Raw genomic sequence first — 24,547 nt, forward strand, 5'->3', positions numbered from 1 at the left:
CCTCTATAAAGGAGGTCGTGGGAAGAACATACACGAGAGAGGAGGCGGGTGAATAGACATGCATACGAGGTTCCGCGCTCAAACTCCATGGAAACGCTTTGGTAAAACCAGTAAAATCTTGGCGGGTAAAACACCTTAATCCTACGTCAGTGTAGAGTAACTGTAAATGGTCCCTACAGTTACTCTACATAAGTTTCATCTAGGGCCCTTACATCAGTGCTGCTCAGAGCGCCACACTAGTGCAGCGCCCTACTGTGTGCAGTCAGTGTATAGCCTATGCGTGCGCCGCTATTCGTCTCTACTACGCACGCACGTCAACACGGACACAGCGGCGTGTGATAACCGCAAGACGGCTGCTCGCATTCCGCACCTACAAAGTTTACTTTGCCCCATTACGTGTCCAAGACTTCATCCTTGCACATCAAGTGCCGCACAAAATGAAGCTGCTAGCTCGCGGATTGCTGCTTTGTGGGCTATGGGCTGTCGCGCGTTGCAATGACCCTAACACGAGTAAGTACACGATACGTCATATACCCCAAATTCACGTTATCTCTTTCTATTCGGCCTTGCGTCCCTCTGAGCAGCGATCATGTATCTAACAGTGTCATTTTATAAAGTGGCAGAATAATTTGTACGCGCAAGGCAAGTGTTTCCCATTGGTGCAGTTGAATGACCGCCTCGTAGACAGGGACGTTGTACTACGTTCTGCGGCGTAATGCCTTTCAGCTGGCACTCGCCGGCCTCGCAAGGCGAGACGCCCCCCTTATGCGATCAGATGTTGCTGCCGCTGGTTGAAAGCTCTAATTTTACATGTCCTATTCAACGTAGAATGTGCATTTGATCAGTCCGCTTGTGCTAGAAGCGCCATTTAGATTATTGCGATGGGAACCGGAAAGTCTCCTCCAAACATTTGAAAACTATGCTTGCGATTTACCAGCTTTTCTTTTTTTTTATTCTTGGCTTTGCTTAGATAAACCAGACGCACTATCCCCACGTTTCATTGGCAATTAAGTTTTGAAGGGTATCGCCAGCAGCGGTCACTTGCCTGAGCCATGCATGTGTGTAGCTTTTCGCGCATTCAATGCGTGCTGGTGAAAAAAAAAAACTACATATTATTTCAGCCACAGGAAAACACGTCATGCACTAATAAATGCACAAGCATAAAAGCTGTCATCGAACCCGTATATTTTCCCAGTTAAAAATTTTCACCAAATGGTAAAAATTTTGTTAGATACAACAAAGGCTCAGTGTAATTGATTTTTATTAGCACTGAGGTGCTGTTGGAGCTGCGTATATTTTATGGGGAGGCCTATTATTTAATGTAGCCGCATTTCTTGCCATGCCTTGCTGTTCTAGGCTTCTTTTAAAATGAGCGTTATCCTTTTTCAGCCACAACTGTACCACCAACAACAGCTCCAACGTCGACTACGACAAGTGCGCCATCACCACCGCCCGTAACTGTGCCATCACCTAATACAACAACATCTTCCACTACTGTGCCCACTTCAACGTCAACACCCAATGTCACCAGCACGCCATTGCCTACTACAGTGCCGACCCCAAATGTCACCACGGTGCAACCTACAACAACCATGTCGCCAACTGTAGTGCCTCCTCCAGAGAGGCATTTTGACACGTTGAGCTTTCTCGGTGGTATTATTCTCACCTTGGGATGCCTTGCCATCTGCTATGTCGGATTCAAGTTTTACAAAGCACGTACAGAGCGCAACTACCATACACTTTAGAGCAGTACTTGGTGATGCCTCACAGATCTACAATACAATCTACTGCGTTGATAGCGAAAACTGGTTCAGCTGTAATTTTCATGAAGTGCAACATCGTGGGGCTGTTAATATGCAGGCCATCTCAAGGTGGATGTGTCTGCAGTGTCATAAAGTTGGTGCATGTTTCAGTGCTGAAACGGTAGGTAACTTGTTTTCTTGCTAGGAAAGCATAGCACTTCTGTAGTTGCAGGGCCGATGAGCATTATCACAGTATCACATTGGCACGTAGAATCGCTTCACCGCGCTTTTGGGCTACGGTTTGGTGTCTGCACTAGATTGTATTCTAGACCAACGTATGAAAGGCGGATTCTGTGATTTGCTGTAGACATAGATTGGCCGGTGACAGCATCTTTTAATCGACCCTGTGCAACCTGTTTCATTTCCTCATGCAAACACTCTTGAAAAATGTCCGTGCCATTTTCAATCTGTACATTAGGCAGCTTAAAAAATAGTGTATGTATGATCAGACAACACAGCCCGTGTGCATATGGTGGCCACTCCTTCACACATGCAATAATTTTCTATGGTAAGCTCTAGGCAAAGCATTGTATTAGTAAAAGTGGCTGCCAGCTGGCATAATTTTTTGTGTACTAATTGCCATGCTATTTGAAAAATAGCTCACAGAAAGAGTTTTATATCTGTTTTAAACTATAGAGATTCCTAAAATTAACCAGAGGGGACTCGGGCGCTGCGATTGTTCAGCGACCATGGGAATTATGGGTAGTATATGGATTTACTTAGTCTTCGTACTTGGGGGCCTCGAATTGCTCTTGTGGCTTCGTTTATTGCAGCATTTGGGTTTTGTTTTGAAGAAAAGAACAAACTGATTTGAACTTCACCACCCGATTTGAATTTGTGAGCCTAAAAGATTCAGGTGTTGAAGCGTAACTGACAAACTATTGCCGATTGTTGTTTTGTGACAAAACAGCTTCAAGCCATGCGAAGCCAAAGGGAACGTAAAATACGAAGATTAGGCAAATCTATGTACTACCCATAATTCCCATGCTCGCTGAAGCGCCATGTATTTCAACTCCCATAGACACTAGCACCAGAGTTCTCTCTAGTGTATAATAGGAAACTCTATGGTTTAAACTTCAAGACACAGAGGAGACATAAGTAGTGCCCTTCATTAATTTTTATTGTCTTTGCACCTGTCTCTGTGATGTGAATGTGTGAGGCATTTGGCCTACAATGTTTCCATTCGGCATGTAACTTAAGTAATTTAGGTTTTCCTTGGATGGTAGCATGTGAGTATGTAAAATTTGTAAATGTGCACCATACATGGTTGTTTTGAGGGCGCGAAACCGCGTTGCATCGCGGCATGAGTGGGATGTGGGGGAGCGCGGTACGGTGTCTGGGTTAGTGCTGGCATAGCTCTGAGAAAGGCAATTGCCCCCTTTGCACCCCACCCCCTGCTGATGCCCATGGCACCATAAGAAAACTTTGACAGCTGTTTTGTATCAAATTGAAGGGATCAGCTATAGTGATACAGCAGAGGGCATACATGAATAATTTTGTCTTGTGTGGGAAGATAATCTTATATGATGATGTAGCAGTTGTGGGAAGAGCTTAACATACTGAAGTCAATGGCATTGAAGGAGATCGTTACCACATTGAGTGAACTGTGCTTCATAGAAGAATTAAATCCCGAATGGGCAGAGTGTGCTTGACATGTATCTCAAGTGAGATGTGCTAGCATCAACGCTGGTCTCCACTCTGCTATCTAGGCCACCACTTTCAATTCATCTGTTTCTAGACCGAATTTTGAGCACTACGGCATAAGTTTTCTACCAATTTAGCCAAGCATGCAGTGTTACAAATGCTATGGAGCACTGCTTTCAAAACTGGCATTGCAGAATAGATATTTTTGTCCCCTTCATTTTTAAGGCAAAACCACTTAGCTTTTGATTTGCATTATATTGTGAATTTATTTGCATTATATTGTGGAATGAGTAGGCTTGAAGCCTCTGGTAGGCCTGAAAGGAAATGCATTGGAGCAACTATCCTCAGGTCACAAAGTTCTAGATCAAACTTGTTTGTTTTATATTACATGTGGATAGCATATTGTAACTGCCTTTTTCTTTAATGCCGCATGGTGTGTGGCTGCACCTATAAATAATGTTATTTTTAGCACTGTTGCCTCTGCAATCCTGAGGAATGTGGGGCTATTATTATGGGGATTGTAGAGCCACTATTAGCAGCCAAGATTTATGAATGCGAATGCACTGCATCGCCCAGCATGTCAATGCCGTCCACTTGGCTCATGGTGGGGTAGGGTGCACTGTTACAGGATGCACGAGGCGAAAAAATTCACGTGCCACTGGGTTACCTTTGTGGCCACCACAACTCAAGCCCGTGCCTCATTTGTGAATTACTTTAGATTGAAATGGATGTAGATGTATACTTATGATGGCAGAAATTACTCTAAAGCATTCTTTTGTCTGTCTACTTTTGTTGACTCCATAGCTAAGTGGGCTGCTTAATTTCTTTAAAGCTAGCTTTTGTGCAACATTTTATTCTGTGGTCTGTATATTATCCTGGGACTGTACCGTCTTGGCAACTGTATATTTCCTCAGTACTTAACACAGCCTATGCTTCATAAGAAAACGTTCATTTTTTTTTATGAGAGATAAGCTTTTGAGAGTGATGCATATCATTGTATTGCTCATCATGCTATTGTGGTGAAGCTTGTCAAGTGATAGTGTGTGTTACTTTACAGTCGTAAACCTGCTATTGTAAATACGTGTACAGATATGCAGATGCAGTTTACGCAACTGTGTGTTATCAGTGCATCACAAGCAGCAGAATTATCACTGAAACCGCCCTGCTTCAGATTGTGTGGTCTTATATAAATAAGCTCTTGGACGTACTTTTGGTGCACTTCTTTTCGCTACGGTGCTTAGCATTTTCTGTTGTTGCTTTCAGCGCTGCTAGGTTCAAGCTTTCTTTTGTTGAGTGAACCAGGGGTTTTAGTTCTTCAATATCAGAAATTGTCATAAGGTTGCTTGACAATATGCAAGTTATTTTTAGCTTTATCCAAGTGACTGTTTTACCTTATGTGATTGTTGTTGTTTAATGCTTTGGTAGCAGTTGACGAAAGACTTGTCAAACGTGTTCATTTGATACAATGTTGTACTTAGTACTCTTGTTCCTTTTGGTGTGGTGTTTATATACTTTAAAAGATTGAGGGTTGTTGGCCTCTACCGATTTTGATGTAAATAAACATGCTATAAGTGCAGTTTATTTTGAAAGAGATAATAAAATTCACTCTTTTCTTATTCTGCCTTGTGGAGTCCTTTCAATGCAATGCTGCAGTGCCATAACGCACTGCCTAGCGGATAAAAAAAAAATGGCAGCATATCCACGGAGTGAATGATGGAGAGTGGGGCGAAGCATTCGTCCGTCTGTGTGACCGTCCATGCGTCTGTTTGTGCGCCCGTCCCTGCGTTCTTTCATGCATCCATCCATGCATCTGTTTGTGTGTCCATTCGTTCATCTATTCAACACTCCAAGTCCCACCATCTCGCATCTTTTTATCATATATTCCCCATATAGAAGCACCGCCATCCAGCGGACATTCGAAGGACTAAACGAGAGGTGGCACACGCACACTTTCTTATGGCCTGCGCTTTGGGTCCACTTCCCACCTTTAACCACCTCGAGTTCATGGTATATTCTAGTTCACTGTATTCATGGCACTGCGACCAAACGCTCGCTAAACCTTTCGAAAACCAAGGAGGTTACGCCCAGCGAGTATAACGTAGCAACCTTTCCCTGTCAGATAGGGCTCAATTTACATGCCAATGGCTGCTAATGAGAAATGAGAGACAGGAGAATTCGGCTTTTACTTTCTTACAGCTTGCGCTTCGTATCTACTTCTCATTTTTAACCACCTTGAGTTCATTCATGGTATATACAAGTTCATTGTATTCATGGCACTGCGGCTCAACGCTCGCTAAACCTTTCTAAAGCTAAGGAGGTTACACCTAGCGAGTATAATGTAGCATCCCTTTCTTGTCCGATAGTGCTCAATGTACATGCCAATGGCTGCTAATGGGGATCGCAGCGTGCGCGTTGACTAAAAGCCGAATGCTCATGTCTCTCATTCCCCATTAGCAGCCATTGGCATGTACATTGAGCACTATTTTTTATTGTTAAACAACGCACAGAAGAAATCTCTCACTGGCACCACCTTGGAGGTCAAGTGTTATACCTATTTGGGGTATGTGCCACTGGTGGTTACATACGAGGGACGCCCAAGCCATGCCATAAGGAGCTTCGCCCCTAAAAGCAATTATGAGGCAGGGTTGGTCTTAATGGAACACAATGCGCGTGGCTCTCACCCTGCAAAAGTGGGCAGAGTGGGGCCGGAATGCATGGGTCTAGCACGGGGGATGCGTGCGCGGCTGTTTTATGCGTGCCCGGAACGGCCAACATCGGTGAACTTGGGACAAGCCAGTGCGAGCCACGACCTCCTCTGAGATATGGTCACTGGATGGTAGACATACTTGACAACTAGTTTCATGAAATAAGTGCTTTCGAAAGCTATTGTACAATTGGACAAGAATTTTATTTAGTGGTGGCATTATGGAATCAGATTGTGTAGGATGAAAATTTCTCCATTTTTTGTATTGCTTCGAAAGGCAGTCTTTAGTTTCAATGTGAATTGCAGTCGCAGTGCATATTCATGAACGAACTTCTGGCTTGCATCCACACGTGTTGCTCATTAGATATGAGAAAAAAAAAAATTAGTGATGGCTGACGTATCTCTCTTCTATAGATGAGGGAGATCTATAGCCACCATTGCTGTTCTGTGACCCTGTTGCCCAAGCATGAGATATCTGTTTCTTGATTCAAGAATAGATTATAAATTTGTTCTTGAAAAGTCTACCGCACCTTCAAGTGTAGTTTAATTAGCTTATCTGAGCAGCTTATCCCTAGTCCCGCACGAAGAGCAAGGTGACGCCCTCCTCGCTGCAAAGATCACAATAAACGATGCATGTGCTCAATCATTGCGAAGCTTGAGTGAGCCGAGGCATGACCAGAGATTTGACATGGCTGGTCTATGGTGGCGTAGCTGGTCACCTTCTGTATATTACAGTGGCCTTCGTATCTCCTTTCATGAAACTTGCATCATATCAAAGTGAGAAGCCATCGCGAATGCAACACGATGTATTTTCCCGCGTGTGTCTTATTTTTACGTTTGGGCTGCTCATCACGCCAGAGCTTGCAGTTATCTCCAGTTGTCCAGTGAGATGTGTTCATATATGCCTCTATGCGCATGACACTCTTTTTTCAATGTGTGCGACTTATGTGTGCACCCAATTTTTCCATCTCAGAGGGTGTTGTTTGTGCTGGTGGAGAAAGGGGGATAGTATTGGGGCATTCATTTATAAAAGTGCAGACTGGCAAGGGGTCAAGCAGGAGTGCAAGAAACATTTATGGCTAAAAGGGAAAGTGGCAGAGCAAATGACACTGCTTGGTTTGGTGTATTTGTGGACGGGAGCAAAGGTCAGAGAGGAAAACCAGGCAATGGTGGAGTGTATATCAAAGGACATTGAGGAATTAGGAGGAGAGTGCGAGATGATTATACTAGGAGATATGAATGCGCATATAGAAGATATAGATGGGTATACCAACCCAACAGACAAAATAATCATGGATATGTATGAAAGGCATGATTTTATCATTTGCAACAGTACTGAGAAGTGTGAAAGGCAAATAACATGGGAGGTAGGAAGGCTGCAGTTGACGATAGATTACGCACTGATGTCACAGGATGTACAATAGGCTCAGGGGAATGCACATAGATGAATGTGGCTCCAGATGTCTGGGTAGTGATCACAAACATATCAAGCTAAGTTTTGGAAGAGTGAAAGTAGGAAGGAGACATGACGAGCAATTACAGGAAAATTTTTATTCAGAAAGGCAAATAGAAATAGCTACTAAACAAATTGAGAAAGAAATCACTTAGGATAATAAAACAGTCTGGACATACAGGAATCTAATTAGACTGAGCTAGAGCTTGCTAAGGCACGTGACAAGTCACCATGGAAAAGAAGACACAAACCCAAGAGTTGGTGGGATGAGGAAGTTGAAAGAGCCATAGCAAAACGTCAGGAAGTCTCTAGCGAACACAGACATGCTAAGCAGCGGGGTGAACCGACAGATGATGTTGAAAAGAAAATGGAACATATTTCTAAGCTGTAGACAGGATGCATTCCTTCTGATCAATGAAAAGATTAGAAGGAAGGGGGCTCAGTGGCTGGCAGAAGTACATAAAAAGAATAGAAAGGCAGCTGCGAAATTTTGGAACCATCTAAACTCTCTAAGAAATGAGACGAGCCTAGACCAGAGGTTTATAACTACAGCTCAAGGTGCTAGGCTAGAAGGGGACGAAATTATTGAATATATAAGATCAAGGGTGACAGAAAAATTTCAACAAGAAATGCCTTCTACACCACAATAGACAAGGATGAATCAAGTGGCGCAATAGCTCCATTTTCACAACGAGAGTGAGAAAGGGCTGAGCAGAGGGTTCCTAGTAGTACATCAACAGGTCCAGATGGCATTCCAATTATGCTGATAAAGACATTGGGTCTGAAGACTAATCGAACTTCGAGAGAGGCAGTGAGCAAAATAATTATCGATGGTGAAGTCCCCGATGAATGGAAACTTAGGAGGATGAGCATGATCTATGAAGAAAAGAGGGACAAAGTTGACATAAACAGCTACCGTCCTATAACAGTGACATCAGTGGTCTACAGGCTGGTGATACAGATTATAAAGGAAAGACTGCAGGCATGGAGAGAGGACGAGGGAATGCTGGGGGAACTGCAGAATGGGTTTCGGAAACAGGAGGTTGGAAGACAATCTGCTCTCACTGACGCAGTGCATCAAAATAGCAGAAAAGAAACACAGGCCCCTGTGGCTATCATTTTTGGATATCAAGGGAGCGTATGATAGCGTGGTTCAAGAGGACTTGTGGGGAATACTGGACACACTAGGTGCGGAAGATGGAGTCACTAATTTTTTGAAGGATATCTGTAAAGGTAAAAGGTAGTTATAAAGTGGGAAAAACAGGTATCCAAGCCCATAGAGGCAAAACGGGGGCTTAGGCAGGGGTGTCCTTGTCACCCTTGTTATTCATGATGAACCTACAATAATTAGAGGCCAAATTAGAGGGAACTGGACTTGGCTTCAACCTCTCTTTCGTCGAACAAGGAAAACTCATTGAACAGGCACTATCAGCATTGATGTACGCAGATGATATAGTGCTAATGGCCGACAACAAGGAAGATTTGCAGACATTGATGGACATCTGCGGTAATGAGGGAGGTAGGTTAAATTTCAGATTCAGTGAGGAAAAATCAGCAGTCATGATTTTTAATGATAATGAAGGTAGTGAGCTTAGAATACAGGATGTCACGCTAGAGATAACAGATAAATACAAATATCTGGGCGTATGGGACCGAATACCTAAGGCAACACGAAATATACGTGACGACTAAAGGTAACAGAAATGCAGCAGTGATGAAAAATAGGACACTGTGGAATTACAATAGGTATGATGTTGCGAGAGGAATATGGAAAGGGGTCATGGTTTCTCGTCTGATGTTCGGCAATGCGTGGTCTTGTGCATGAGATCAGAAGTTCAAGCAAGATTAGAAATTAAGCAACGTGAAATAGGTAGGCTTGTTCCAGGAGCTCATGGGAATACACCAAATCAGAAAGTACAAGGTGATAAGGGTCAAAACAGCATTTGAGGGCAGGGAAAGCTAGCAGCAAGATGGAATTTGAGAAGCGATTGAGAGAAATGGGGGAGGAGCGTTAGGCTAGGAAGCTTTTTAGCTATTTTTACATGAGGAATGTCGATACAAAATGAAGGATGCGAACCAGAAAATTGATGGGCAAATACTTAGAAAACAGAAGGGGGCCAAACCAAAAAAAACTATCGGTTAAGTAGAAGGTGAAGCAAAAGGAGACCGACATGTGGAGAATCGGCATGATTAAGAAGTCCGCACTAGAGATCTATCGAACTTTTAAGCAGAAAATTGCCAAGGAAAGGATCTATGATAATACCCGGGGTAGTTCTCTACTGTTTGAAGCTAGGACGGGCCAAATATGAAGGGGAAGACAGGGTATGCAGTGCATGTGGAGAGGAGAAGGAAACTGTCGAACACTTGATAATGTTCTGTAAAGGGCTTCACCCTATAGTTCAGGATGATGGCGCAGAGTTTTTCAAAGCACTGGGGTTTAGGGACAGGGAGGGCAAAAAAGACATTAAGCTGGTAGAATTATACTTGAGGGAGGTTATCTGATTGGCGGCTAAAGTCAAGGTACGATTGAAAATTAAACCCATCACTGCAAAGTATCAGTCCTCAGCCTCACTATTTAAAGAAAAAAAAAAATAAACCTAGTTTTTGGTTCACTGAGTATTACGACTTGGTGGCGTTAGCCACCGCCTGACCTAAATGGTACAGCCCGATCAATTTATCTATCTATCCAGCAGTATTAATGAATCAAAGCACAAATTAGCGTTATAATGAGCGGCTTTATAAATCAGTAATAAAACAACAATTCTTTGGATAAATTGAAGGCAGGGGATTTCTTACGACACCGTGATCATAGCAGTGGGCAAACGGTTTGGGTTTAGTTTTGCAGTGCTATCATCATCACCATTTTTCAAGTCCTGATGTTTGCAAGCGGCGGCAAGTCGTACAATCGATAATGTCTCTGTTTAGGAAGCCGAACAGGAAATTTCGGCAGAGATTGCAGCACAGTGACACTGAAGACGAAGCAGAGGTGACGAATGTTCCGGTGGAAAAGTCGCCTCCTCGAGTAGAAACACCAGCAGCACCGGCGGTTGAGGTTGAGGACCCGAAGGCACCGGCGTCTCTACTTAGTTTCGGTGATGACGACGAAGAGGGTAAGTATAAAACTTCTGAGGCCACGATCGGACTCAACTTTTGAACAGTGTACTACAACCCCTCGCGCACATGTGGCATTATCGTTCAGACTGCCGAAAACTGCAGTGGCGGCTATGACAGTTCGCAATTCGCTTGTCAAGCTACGAGTCGCCCGCCCCTGATGGGTCGCTGAAACCATCAATTTTAACCTTTATTTTTGTCCTCAGCTTTTTATACTCGACGTGTAACTAATTAGCAAACCGTACTCAACGATACGTGTCGTAAGCTGCGAGTGTGACATCACTGTCAATCGACGAATCCTTCATAAGCATGCTCGGGTGAATCCACTCCCATCCTCTAAGACGCGTATTGTAACGCGCTTGTTGAATGTCTTCGATACAGAAATGCTCTGTTGTCAGAACAATACATGTCGCTTTAATGTGTACAAAAATAGTGTTGCTGTGATACTAATATGAAAGCTGCCTTGAACGTTCTTATCATGCCAAAATGGAGGTTTCTCTTGCATTGTTTAAGACAAGAATAAATGCTTATAATGCTGCGATAAACACTACTTCTACAAAGTATCGCTTAAGTTAAAAAGTTAGAATGTATGCCTACCAGAAATCAGCACAAGGAGCGGGGGCAACATGTCTTGTTGCCTCCCCTTTGTGTTGTCATCTTTTCCGTATATAAAACGTAATATTGTTCAATCACAGTTTGAGATGAGGCTTCACACTGTGTGTGCCGTAGTCAAAATGAGGTGAAACATCTGCCGATAACGACATGAATAACAGTACATAAAAAAAAATTGAGACAAATCAAAGTGCTATCGCTTCTCTGGTGATGCTGCTACAATGTTCCATTAGCATGGAACATTGTAGCAGCATCACCACTGTGAGTGAAAGGTCGTTGGCACTGATGAAGCAGTTGTACGATAGCACTACTCATCCAGGCAAGGGATTTAAACTGGCACCTTTACCGAACTCTTCGCATTGTCACTTTATCAGACGTGGTGATTTGCATTGCTGTAAAACTTGATAATGTTGCCTTAGTCCATGATAGCAGTTAAAACTTTTACAGGCAGACCTTGTTGTGTTCTGAGGGCACACATATTAGGTCCTCGCTGCTTTTCAGCTTTATCTTACGAAGGAATCTTATTCACACAGAAACGGAGGTGTTCAAGGTGCGGAAGTCGACATACAGCCGTCGGCTGGCCAAGCAGTTGGAACGTGATCGCAAAAAGAAGCTTCGGGAGGCAACGAAGGTGGAAGTCAAGCCAGAGCCTGAGCCCCTACCCTCTGCGCTTCCTGAAAAGCCCTCAGTGCGGCCTTTTAGTGATGAGCTTGAAATTAAGATTAAGGTAAGCTTCTCAAGTTACTACCTTGACTTGTATTACCAATACGATGAATCTAGACCTAGTGTTATAATTCTCACACATTTTGCTGCAGAGAGAAAGCTTTTGAGAACCAGTGGATTGATTCATCTATTGGAATGCATCCTCTCAACATAAAACAAAATTTTAGTTAAACATTTCTGCATTCACTATAAATGCAACTTGCTGCTGCATAACCTTAACATTTGGTATAGTAACCTGTTTAATTACTATACACATTAATAAAGCAAGGTGTAGCGCTTGTCCTCATTGTCCCCTTCATCTGTTGTCTTTTTTAGCTTCAGCTGTAAAAAAAAAATTCATTACTAGCATGTCTTCACTAAACAGGGCATTACAAATGTCAGCCATTGCAGAGTATATTGAATGCAGAGTCCGTGAATTTTTCGTTTTCTAGTGTCGATATGACATCCTGAGTGTTTTATGTTGTTGATTTTCGCTTTGGATACTATGCCTTGTGTACTTTTTGCTTTGGGTGCTTTCGCCTGTAGTAAAGTTTCCCCCGACTAAAACTTCCTGTCCCACATGCTGCTGTCATTGTTTTGTGGTAGCAGAGCTGGTCAAGCTGCAGCTATTGCTGCTTTCACCCAGCTATACCTACCGTAAATAGTACATTTTTTCCTTATTCTTGTACTTCATCTTAGCTTCAACTGTATTGATTATGATGAAATAAACCGAATCTCAAATTATTGTGTTTATTAGCAGATACATAGCAACTAAATGTTGCTAAAATATTGCTTCTAAGGCACAGGGTGCATACTGCTAAAAATAATATACACTTTACAAACATTCATTGTATGTGGATACTTCACTGCTCTATTCAATATCATTTTCTTGCTATCCTGTAGAACACGTTCAAGATCCTCAACTCTGAAGAAATCAAGGGATCAGAGAGCGAAGAAGAGAATGAAGGAGAGGGCCCTCAGTATCGCCGCTTAAGAAATGTTATCCAAAGTATGGCTTTCTTTTGTATAATGTATCATTTCAATGTACAGTTTCACTCATGTTGCTTGGATTGTATTAGTGATAAAAAGACACCTGTAAAAATTAATAGTGCTGTGAATTATTTACTACCTTAGGCTTGAAAGTTTGTGTGGTATAGCTGTATATGTGTATTAGTAATTTTTGTGGGCTTGTTGCACTTTACACAGTTGCACATGACTGAAGGTTCAGTTCAAATCCCTGTCACTGAAAATGTCCAGCGTAACGGATCATAGTCTCTGTTACTTACAGCTGTAATTGATATTGTTGGAACACGGCAGACCAACTTTTACTTCTCTATAATATCGCAAACGGTGTCTAGTTAGTGCACCTCTAGGGAGTCATGGTCGATCGACAAGCCCTGCTACATAACACTCCCACTCTTGTCTGATAACTGGTGTTGCCACTAAAAACGGACTCACTTTCCATCGGCCGACGATTGACGGTGCTGCAGGCAGCCACTGCAGAGCGCAGGCCACGTACTCGTGTGTTCCCCTTCATAAAGGACGATAGTGTACATGCCATGGACTTATAATTTAATTGCTGTACTTTATCACGCATAACATGCCCAAAATAAGCAGGAAAATCTGGAGCTGAATTCGGGGTGTAGGTTGTGCACAAAATTTGGTGCAAAGTTGGGTTCACGGCTAGTCTTCATGGTAATGCAAGACAGGCAGTTTCAAGTCAATATGCATTTGTTTTGTTTTTTTCCTGCAGTTTGTGGTGGATTATATGCAGGAACAGGTTATACATGATAAAGCATGATAGTCTGTCTGTCTCGATTCGTCACAACCACTTTTTTTTCTTTTGGGGGGGTGGGGTGGTTGGGGGGTGGTAGCGTTCTCTATAGAAAAGAGCCAGATGGTTTTCAGCTTTGAATTATTTCTGAAAAAAAAAAACACGTAAGAGCTTGTGCTGCCAGTCATACTTCTTGAATGGTAGTGTTGCCGGTGATTTTGTTCACAGTGAGATACCATTATTTGAATGAACGAAGGTATTTTTTCATTACACCAGACAAATTACAGCTTATTCAATGCAAGCAATTTTTAATGATCAATGTTGTTGTATATTCTCTCTTTATCTTAAATGAAGCCATGTTGTATAATGGTTATTGCTTAGTGGCACTAACTGATAGGAATAACTTAATTTAAAACAAAAATATGCAGTGTCTAAGTATGCTTGTTTTTCATTAGACATTGTCTCCCTACTGTTATCTGGGAAGATGACGCAGCATAATAACAAGGTTGTTCGGAAATTGAATTTCACTCTACACATTGTGATGAATGCCCATAGTAAAGTTTGGGTGAACTTTAGCAAAGTATTTGCAGTAATTAGTTCTGAATTATGTTAAATGATGTCGTGTTGGTCCTGTCAAGTTTATTGTAGAAAGTGCGTGAGTTATTCTTTGATGACATGTAAGTGCTAACTTCGTTTGTTGCAATAGGTACTTGCAAATTATGGATAGAACCTAATTGCTCCCACTCCTGATACAGGTGGTGTAATTCCGGATGCGGCCACTATCTACGCTTTGAAAAAGAGAAGGCAGATGGCTCGTGAGATGGGCGACTTCATTCCTTTGGAACAGCCTGAGGACCAGAAAGGAGGGTGAGCAAATGCATTGCCATAGTTCTGAGAAGCCCTGCGAGAATTATCTGGGCTCTCATAAGCAGTAATTAGCATATGCGTTTGGACTATTTTACAAAATACAGAAAACATCAAATCTTTGAAGGAGTACAGGCACATATATTTCAAGTTTTTGGATCTATACCACATACTATACTCCTTGCAAATATAAGGACCACACTTGGGAAGTTCGTGAGAGGTTTAGGGTGCACCTATAAGATTGTCTTATAGGTGCAGCCGAGTGGAGGACTGCTGACGATCGTCCAATTTGTTTCAACTGCCACCGTATCGGACACGTGGCCCACCATTGTAACACTCGGTGGTATTGGCATCAGGCATCCTATAGATACACCCATCGCCCAGAGAGGGATCATGGATGCCTTCAACCTTACCAGGAATCACCTCAGGCCACCAGTGAAGACGTTCCTTCTATGCCGCCATATCGTCGTCGTCCTCCATCTCCGCATGCTCACCAGTCCCGTTCACTGCTCTCCCGTCGCCCATCGTCTCGCTCGCCCCAATTTTGCCAACCAATGTCGCCGACTGACTACCTGCCGCGGGAAAACTAGATGATGCAGCTCCCGGAGGTGATGATGCATCGAGCGCTTGCCTGCCAAATCCTCTGACCATGCTGCCAACTTGACGCAACCTTGTTGACGTTGAAGTAGACGAAACACTTGTGGACACAGGGGCTCACATATCAGTGATGAATGCAGAACTTCATTGCCGCCTTAAGAAAGTTTTACCGCCACCCACAGCACCCCCAGTACCACTCATCTAGGTTGCCGATGGTGGCATGTTTCCCGTGCTTGGAATGTGCTCCCAGCGTATAAGTGTTGCCGATCGCTCCACGACAGTGCTATTTGCTGTGCTCGAGAAATGTTCCCGTGAACTTATCCTCGCCATAGACTTTTTACCCCCCACTCTGCCTTTATTGATTGTGGAACCGGCATGCTTCAACTTGATTTATCATGTTACCATGACGACCCAACACCAGCTCAGCCACGTGTGTGTTCTGTAGATCACGTTCACCTAGCACCTCAAGCTGTTACTTACGTGAACCTGAGATCTGTCCCTCCTGTTTCTGACGGTGCCTACATGTTGACACCTATTGCTGACTTTCGCCTGGACAAGAAAGTTGCCGTGCCTCACGCACTTCTGACAGTCACAGGAAATACAGCATCTCTTCCGATCCTAAACTTCAGCTGGTGCTCTCAAGTTATCCCAGATGGTATGACTTTGGCAAAAGTTTCTTCTGTAGATGCTGCCATTTTGGCGTTCGTTGCCAAATCTTCTTCATCCTCAGCTTCATTCTCCTTCTCGAAGAGCGCAGCAAATGCCATCAGCGATAAGATGATCGCCCCTGACCTTCTTCCAGCACAGACAGCTGATATCCGGCACCTGCTGAAATCCTACCGTGACGTCTTTGATTTTGATGACCGCCCTTCGGGCCAGACATCCTTCGTAACTCATAGGATTAACACTGGAGACGCCAGCCCCATCCGACGACGTCCTTATCGCGTGTCTAATGCTGAACGACAAGTTATCCAGCACGAAGTTGAAGAAATGCTCACAAAAGACGTCATCAAACCTTCCTGCAGTCCATGGGCATCGCCGGTCGTGCTAGTCAAGAAGAAGGATGGCAGCTGGCGCTTCTGCGTAGACTACCGTCACTTAAAGTAACACGTAAGGACGTGTATCCACTGCCGCAGATTGACGATGCTCTCGACTGCCTACATGGGTCTGCCTACTTTTCATCTATCGACTTACGATCAGGATACTGCCAGATTTCTGTCGATCATCAAGACCGTGAGAAAACCGCATTCATTACACGGAATGGACTTTTCCAGTTCAAGGTTATGCCTTTCGGATTGTGTAATGCCCCTGCTACATTCGAAAGGATGATGGGCTCTCTCCTGCGTGGATACAAATGGTCTACGTGCCTGTGCTATCTTGATGATGTCATCGTATTTTCACCTACATTTTAAAGCCACCTTAGCTGCCTATCAGATGTTCTTGAGGTTTTCCAGACAGCAGGACTTCAGCTCAGCTCTTCCAAATGTCGCTTTGGCCGTCGGGAAATCACTGTGCCGGGCTACCTTGTCAGTGCTCAAGGCGTGCAACCTGATCCTGACAAAATTCGAGTTGTCAAAGATTTTCTCATACCACGTTTTGCAAAAGATGTATGCAGTTTAATCGGCCTGTGTTCTTAATTTCGACATTTTGTGAAGAATTTCGCTGACATTGCCCGACCACTTACGGAACTGCTGAAGAAGGACTTGCCTTTTTATTGGGGTACTGACCAAGCAACTGCCTTCAGCACTGTTACAACATTACTTACTTCCCCACCCATCTTGGCCCATTTTGACCCGTCAGCCCATACTGAAGTTGTACCGATGCCAGGGGACATGGAATCTGTACTGTTCTCGCCCAGCGGCAACGAGGACAGGATCGCTTATGCCAGTCGCCTCCTTTCTCCTTTGGAGAGCAAGTTTTCCATCACAGAGCGTGAGTGCCTCGCACTAGTCTAGGCAGTCAGCAAATTTCGACCATACTTGTTTAGCCGCACGTTTTCAATAATTACGGATCACCATGCCTTGTGCTGGCTCATCATCATCATCATCATTAGCCTGACTACGTCCACTGCAGGACAAAGGCCTCTCCCATGTTCCGCCAGTTAACCCGGTCCTGTGCTTGCTGCTGTCAATTTATACCCGCAAACTTCTTAATCTCATTTGCCCACCTAACCTTCTGTCTCCCCCTAACTTGCTTGCCTTCTCTGGGAATCCAGTCAGTTACCCTTAATGACCAGTGGTTATCCTGTCTACGCGCTACATGCCCGGCCCATGTCCATTCTACATGCCCGGCCCATGTCTACACTTGTTCGTTCTACGCAATGGCATTCTTTACCGATGCAACACCAGCGCTGAGGGACCAGAGCTACTACTCGTAGTTCCTGCAACACTCCGTTCCGCTGTTCTTGAACAGCTTCACGACTCCCCAACCGCTGGACATCTCGGGGTCACGCGCACGTACGATCGCATGCGGCGTAGATTCTTCTGGCCAGGCCTTTCTGATACGTGGCTGCTTGTGAGTCCTGCCAGCGCTCCAAACATTCCACCTTGCCACCAGCTGGTCCGCTCCAACCAATAGACATACCCACCGTCCCCTTCTACCCTGTCGGTCTTCATCTCTTTGGACCATTTCCTACTTCTCTCACTGGAAACAATTGGATAGCCGTAGCCACTGACTACACCATAAGATACGCTATCATTTGAGCGCTACCGACAAGCTGTGCCACTGACACCGCGGACTTCTTGCTTCATGATGTAATTCTTCACCATGGCACTTCTCGACAGCTGCTGACCGATCGTGGTCACTCATTTCTTTCAAAAGTAGTAAGTGACATCCTTTGCTCGTGTTCGACGCGTCACAAGCTCGCTACGGCGTACCACCCGCAAACAAATGGTCTTACCGAGCGCCTAAATCGAACCTTGACAACAATGCTCTCTATGTACGTTTCCAAAGATCACCTTGATTGGGATAGTACTTTGCCTTATGTGACATTCGCATACAATTCGTCACGCCACAACATCACTGGCTTCTCCCCCTTATATTTATTGTTCGGCTGCCATTCAGCATTACCCTTCGAGACTCTTCTCCCATCGACTACGTAAATGGTTACAGAGTACGAGTGGGATGTTACTGCTCCGGTTCAAGTGGCCCGCCAAATCACACGGGAACGTCTTCTTGGCTTTCTCAGAGGGCCCGCTACGATAGCCATCACAGAGTAGTTTTTTACTCTCAAGGTTCATTGGTCCTCCTCTGGACACCATGCTGCCACGTTGGCCTCTCTTCGGAGCTCCTATTTCGCTACTCAGGGCCTTGCAAGGTTTTACGCTGGCTTACTGAGGTCACATATGAGATCCCCCCATTGGACAATCAGTCGTCGTCGTCCGCACCCGCCACTGACGTCCACGTGTCCAGTCTGAAACCACACATCTCCGCATATGATGCTACTCTCCTTTAGGTACCGAGACGGCGCTACAGGCGGCGGGAAGTTATATGTTACACGACATTGGCAACGAGAGAGCATCAGGTAGACGACAAAGACGAATGCGATCGCGCTCGTGTTGTTGTTGTTGTGCCTCCATCTTGGCTGCAGCTGCTTCTGACTCTTCCTGTATATTTTGTAAATATATTTATTTCATTCATTCTCTCACCCCCGTGACAATATCAAAACAAGGAGGGTGCTCACACTTTTTTTTTCTGTGGCTATAGGCGTGTGTCACAGCTACAGCAGTCACAAGAACAGGGTTAGCCTGTGTATCGCAAAACACATCTACATTCTGGGTGCTGACACTCACACTAATTTGTAGACGCAGATGTCACAGTACATTGTTCAGCGTGGACCGATATTTGCCAGGGCTCTTTTCTATGGTTCTGAGAATTCTTGCTCTAATGTTATGCGAACTGTGATATCAAAGTCAAAGAAGCCATTTCAGGAGTTCTATGAATAGCAGGGCTGTCACATTGAGAGTTTTATGTGGTGTCCATACAGCAAGAATGCATTACACAATGATTCTTAGTCGGTAAATGTAGTAACTATGGTGTGACAGCTGCACTTTGCAGAGGTTCAGCTAAGTCTGCTTGCTCACAGAGCATCATCCTGGTGCTAATTGCAGTGGTGAAGATGACGACCAGAGTGAAGACGAGGAGGGCCGCATCAACTTCACTGTGAACACGGCTGCCTTAGAGAAGCAGCGTGCCAGGGAGGCATTGATTCAAGCACAGGAAGGTCAGTATGTATGCATGTTCGTAGCAGTTGACATTTGGGTGTGCCATCAGCATGTTACTTGCTATGTCTAGATTGATGTGTGAATGCATTTGTGCTGTATATATGTTTTGCGATGAAAAGATTGCGAGTGCGTGGGCTTGGCGTTTCGAAAGCCTCATAAAGGATGTGTTCATCTTTTCTGCTTCTCCTTGAACTTGTTTAAAGACGAGAAATGGTTCACATTGTTGTATTTATTCCACTGATATTATTCTGGCATTCTAGTAATGGTACTTGATAGCAGGTGTAATTCAACAACAAATAAATAAATGAAATAATAATAATAAATTAGTATGTAGAGATTGGAAAATATTACTGGAATGCTTTCATGTTTAGTGTATCAAACTGCAATTGGAACCAGTAATGAAAAAAAAAATTCTTGCTTGTAGAGTCTAAACCAGAGCATTATTTTATTTTTTGGTGACATTAATTTTGGTAGCATTAAAATATAAAGGACACAGGAGAGGACACATAAACAGGATGGGGGCTAGACATCAACTGATTTTACTGCAGGGGAATCTGTACAAAAACCAAAACCCGTTAGACGGGCACGGATGCAGAGTAGCACACTCTGGGGACCTTTCTTTTTCATGCAATTTTCACATAACTACTTTGCATGTGCAAGATATCCGTATGGTCAGTCTCTTTCTGTGACGGAGCAACTGAAAAAATGCTGATACAGATGCTTTTATTCATTCTGAAAACAAACGCTTCTATAGTTTTTTGCGTTGCCTGGTTCTTGCCTTCTTGAAACACACATGTTACAATAAATTCTGCAGTACAAACGTGTCTGCAGTGGTCCGCCAAATATTCCCTCGCTGCCTGCGCCTCAATGCCGCACAGTGCTCTCGCAAGCTGTCATTAATCATTAATTTAGACAAATATGTGATTAAGACAGAATCTCTCGTTATTCTGTGGCTCTAAATGAAAGTGAAAGAAAAAAGATATGATTATCAGTCCATGTTGGCCACCCTCTCTGAAACCTTTCATTCACGCATTGGCTGCCCTTGTGACTAGGTGACATTGCATCACTTGTACATGCTCTCAGACCCACTTCAATTTCGCTAGTGACAGTGCCGCTAGGGCAGCTTTCAGTGTTCCAAGTGGGGTTGCTGGTAGGTAAGTTATTAATGGCAGACAGGTACACAATTCTTTTTAACACCAAAGACTTGGCAGATGCTTGAGTTTTTAAGTCAAGAGTTGATAATGAAAGTGTAATTAATCAAACGTTGCTTTCACAGTGGGCTTCTACAATGAGATGTTTTTGTTAATAATCACATCTTGAGGAACAAACAGCATGTGGACCTTTACTTTATTATTTTTCGACATCCCAGTAAGACTATCAAGTTAAAACATAAATGAACATAACCTGTTTTGCTGCAGTTAACTTTAAATGATGCAGTCGACGTGATTCGTATTTTTTGGAACTACATACTGGCTTTCACCCCCAGGGTGAAGTCGAATGAAACCTTTTTGGTGACTGGAAAAAATGCTTTCCATCGTTACTCTGGTTGTATCAGTTGCCTTTCTTGTGCCAGAGTATCGGTATTAAGAGGCTGACAAAACTGCACTGACGAATGCCATTTCTGCAGAGCAAAGTGGTGATGAGGTGGCTCGTGAAGATGTTGCTGAGTTGGAGCGTTGGGAGCAGGAGCAGATGAAGAAAGGTGTCAGCACTGCACCGGTAAGTTGAGAGTGTTTCTTCTATTCACCAGCTGCAGTTCTTGCTGCGCAAAGTTGGATTCAAATAGCTCGGCTATGACTATGTTCCTGCAAAGAAAACTCCCTCATTTCTCTCCCTTAAGTATCCTCTTAAAAGAGCACTGACACAAAAATATTGCACTCTGTTTTTTTTTTGCTTTCTTTATTAGAATAGGTAGGTTATGACTCATTTATAGCGGCTCAAAATCTCGTTTGTGCGAGTGCACGACAGTTATTTATTTAGTGACGTTTTAAGTGCCCATCTCAATTCTGCCTTCAAAAGAGCATCGAGCTAGATAGGCGCACTTCCGGGGGCAAGGTAAACACAGCTGGCCACGTGACCGCACAAAACTGTGACGTAGGCGCTGCATGCGAGAGTGGGCGCCACACTGACAGCCAGCGCACATGAAGCCGCAGGGGCAGAATAGGAAATCACAGGTAGTGCAAGCACAAGGTGCAGCCAGCCAACACAAACTCGTGACTTAGGTTTGTTTACATTGCCCCTGTGTTGATGTCAGCGTTTGGAGGGGCTCTGCATCTTGCTGGGTTGCACGGTGTGCACTTTGATATTAATTTTGAATATGGTCTAGGCTATATTTGCCCTTGGTACCTCGTAGATGTTGTGTATGTCTCCACACAAATCTATCTCGCTCATTAACTCGCCTTCGAAATTTTGTGCCAGTGCTCCTTTAAGTCATGATTTTTATCGTTGGACTTCTGGACCGTTTGATTCCTGGCTGTTTAACTTTTTGCATGAAGCAAATTAGTTATTGTATTCATGATGCACGGTTATACTGTCCATATGGGCAAGGTTTTGAAAGGAAAACTTAAAAAGTATAAAAATCTTCCTGCTGGCTGAGGTGTGAACCAACAGCATCTAATAGACAGGAAACGTGCCCCACATCTGGGCACTCTGTACAATGCAAATCAGAACAACTTCTGTGAACTAATTAGATTTCAATCTCTATTTTCTGAGGTTCATTCATATAGAGCAGTGCTTGAATGATTAGCCTTTTATTATCATTTTGGATTAAGTGATGAAATCTCACTGAAGGGCTAGTGCCAAAGTGATGTAGCCATTCTAGGAAAGCAGTATTAAACTACCATACTACCCCTTGTTTTTCTTCATTACGAAATGCCTATGTGCACTGCCAAAATAACATAAAAGGAACAGATACACTATTTCCTGAATGGTTATAATCCAGCGCGAGAAAGACAGATTCACATGTTTCATTTCTGATGGGTAAACTTCAAATCACAGTGATTTTAGCAGATTTTTGTTATTCGGAACAGTGCTCGATTCGAAGTTTTTCGTGTCCCCATGTTTCAACTGTGTGACTTTTATATAACTATTTCACTGTTGATGAAACACTGGTTGTAACGAATTTAAATTTTCTGCCCTAGTTGGATTAGTACTTTGTTACTGTGAAGGTTTACTGTAGCTTGACACTGTGTCTTCATGTCTAATTGCATCCAACAGTGTGCTACAATGCCAACAAGCTCTCGTATGCAGGTTGCAGCCGTCCCAACACCAGAGGAACAGTGTGTGGTGCCAACATACTTCACAGAGCAGCCCACTGTTGTGTCGGTCCAGGACCGGCAAAACCTCAGCTCACAGGCTGTGCTCGAGCGGATAACAGATCGGTGAGACACTCTCTCGCAAATCTAATTTCCTGCGGCCATGTTTGCATGCATAAAACTAAGTGGGCAAGGCAAACCGCAAGCATTCTGATGTCACCTTATATTGCATTTTTGTTTATTTTTTACTGTGCGCATAGCTTCAGTGACTTCCGAGCAAGAATTAAACCTTTACTGTCCAGTGTCACGAATTCGCGACATACCGAAAAACTTCGAGCAACCGAGTCACGAAATGTGTGCCGCCTTCCAAGTACTCATGAAAAATATAACTTTCAGCATAAAAGTTCTGGCGCCATCTCGACTAAGTTATCTTATGCTAGAACCGATTGTTTTGTGATGGATGGGGATTGTGGAAAGTGTGGAACGCATGCAACAGCTCGCACGTCTTCGTTTTTTCGCGCCTGGGCGATGCAGCTTCTGTCTTCAATGATTTTGTTTATTTGGTGTTTATACATACCCAAGAGGTGGCACACAACGTGTTAAGTAGTTCTGAAGTACATTTTTTGTTGGCAAGGTCCTTGCTTCTGCGGCATATACTTAAAGTTATGCATTAAAGTTGCAATTTAGAGAACTTTATCTGTGGAATTATTTAAAGCTGGGAAATGAAAACAACTTGTATTTTGTGTAGCAGTTTCATAATTCAGGCATTAAAGGGTTAGAAGATTGTCATATAACAGATGAAGAAAAGTGTGAGACATCAGTATGATTTGTTGAAGACATGTGAAGCAAACAGGAGAAATACCAGGGCATTAGTGTAAAAATAAGAAAAACAGAAGAAGCAGTAAAGCGCAAAAACCTGCATTGTTGCAGTTTTTCTGTCCATTTTAATTTTGGGCTTCAGGTATCTATCTCATTATGTACCAGAAAGTGCACGCTTCCCTCGGGAGCAATAAGTTACTTTGAGTAAACTTGGCAGGACTTTCGATACAATTTGCTCTATCATTGTACAATGTTACCTAGTGCCTATGAGTCAACTGTTCGAGTAACTTGAATCTCATAATCTCGTTAAAGCTTTGAGAAAGCCGAGTTTTTTCTTAGTGCAGTATGTGCAGTGATAGATGTCATGTATTGCCGAAGTTGAGCGTAGCAGTTTTTAATTCAGAATTAATCACCATGAAGTATTGCATAGCACACGCAGAATATTTACACACACATGCTATCTGAACATTTATTTGTTATTTTTTTTTCAGAACACGTCATTGTTGATATCAAATTGCACCCACCACTGTCAATATGTAAAGCAGTTGCTGAGAGCGGTTGGTTTTTTAGTAGGCTTGTGCAAACAGTAAATGTTAGGTTCGAAGGGAATTCTGAGTGAATGGGAAATTGGTTGCATAATTTCTAATAGAACTCAAATAGCATATAGTATTACATATTATAAGAAAAGTGAGCATATTTTTCATGACCCAACAAATCTGCACAATATTTTTTTAATTCAAACAAGGCAAGTGAAAATGTCATTGTTCTTGGTTCAGAGGAAGTGGGAAGAACCTGAGTGGTTGCAGGGTTCGACTTTCAGTAGACCGCAAGTGATAATTCGTAAAGTATGTTGCCTTTTAAAATTTGCGATGCTTTGAGCTTATACCCAGTCTACCGGGTTTTTAAGCTTTAAAAATGAAAGTCGATGTGAGGGTAATGTGTTTATTTGCTCGAATGTTTACACAAGGGTTTTTTTTTTTACTTAATC

The 24,547-nt window shown here is 43.3% G+C and overlaps 2 protein-coding genes across 2 annotated transcripts in view; both read left to right on the top strand.

Annotated features, from left to right (window-relative positions):
• The first annotated feature begins 293 nt into the window (after positions 1-293).
• On the top strand, positions 294-2,235 carry LOC142817674 (uncharacterized). Its single transcript, XM_075894897.1, has 2 exons — positions 294-510; positions 1,390-2,235. The coding sequence occupies exons 1-2, from the start codon at positions 438-440 to the stop codon at positions 1,743-1,745; spliced, it is 429 nt and encodes a 142-aa protein (XP_075751012.1). The 5' UTR covers positions 294-437; the 3' UTR covers positions 1,746-2,235.
• An 8,213-nt stretch (positions 2,236-10,448) lies between these two features.
• The window catches only part of LOC119174964 (PAX3- and PAX7-binding protein 1), a 31,672-nt gene continuing 17,573 nt past the window's right edge, over positions 10,449-24,547 (top strand). Inside the window, exons 1-7 of the mRNA XM_037426113.2 lie at positions 10,449-10,713; positions 11,860-12,053; positions 12,932-13,037; positions 14,558-14,669; positions 19,373-19,485; positions 21,114-21,205; positions 22,736-22,866. Of these exons, the coding sequence (XP_037282010.2) occupies positions 10,515-10,713; positions 11,860-12,053; positions 12,932-13,037; positions 14,558-14,669; positions 19,373-19,485; positions 21,114-21,205; positions 22,736-22,866 (947 nt within the window). The 5' untranslated portion in view covers positions 10,449-10,514. The remainder of the gene's footprint in view (positions 10,714-11,859; positions 12,054-12,931; positions 13,038-14,557; positions 14,670-19,372; positions 19,486-21,113; positions 21,206-22,735; positions 22,867-24,547) is intronic.

Source organism: Rhipicephalus microplus, chromosome 5 (assembly GCF_043290135.1).
Source record: "Rhipicephalus microplus isolate Deutch F79 chromosome 5, USDA_Rmic, whole genome shotgun sequence".
In the NCBI taxonomy this organism is placed as follows: Eukaryota; Metazoa; Arthropoda; class Arachnida; order Ixodida; family Ixodidae; genus Rhipicephalus; species Rhipicephalus microplus.

Coding starts and splice junctions, on each gene's coding strand:
- LOC142817674 (XM_075894897.1), top strand. CDS start 438: ATGAAGCTGCTAGCTCGCGGATTGCTGCTTTGTGGGCTATGGGCTGTC. Junction 511..1,389: donor TTGCAATGACCCTAACACGA/GTAAGTACACGA, acceptor ATCCTTTTTCAG/CCACAACTGTACCACCAACA.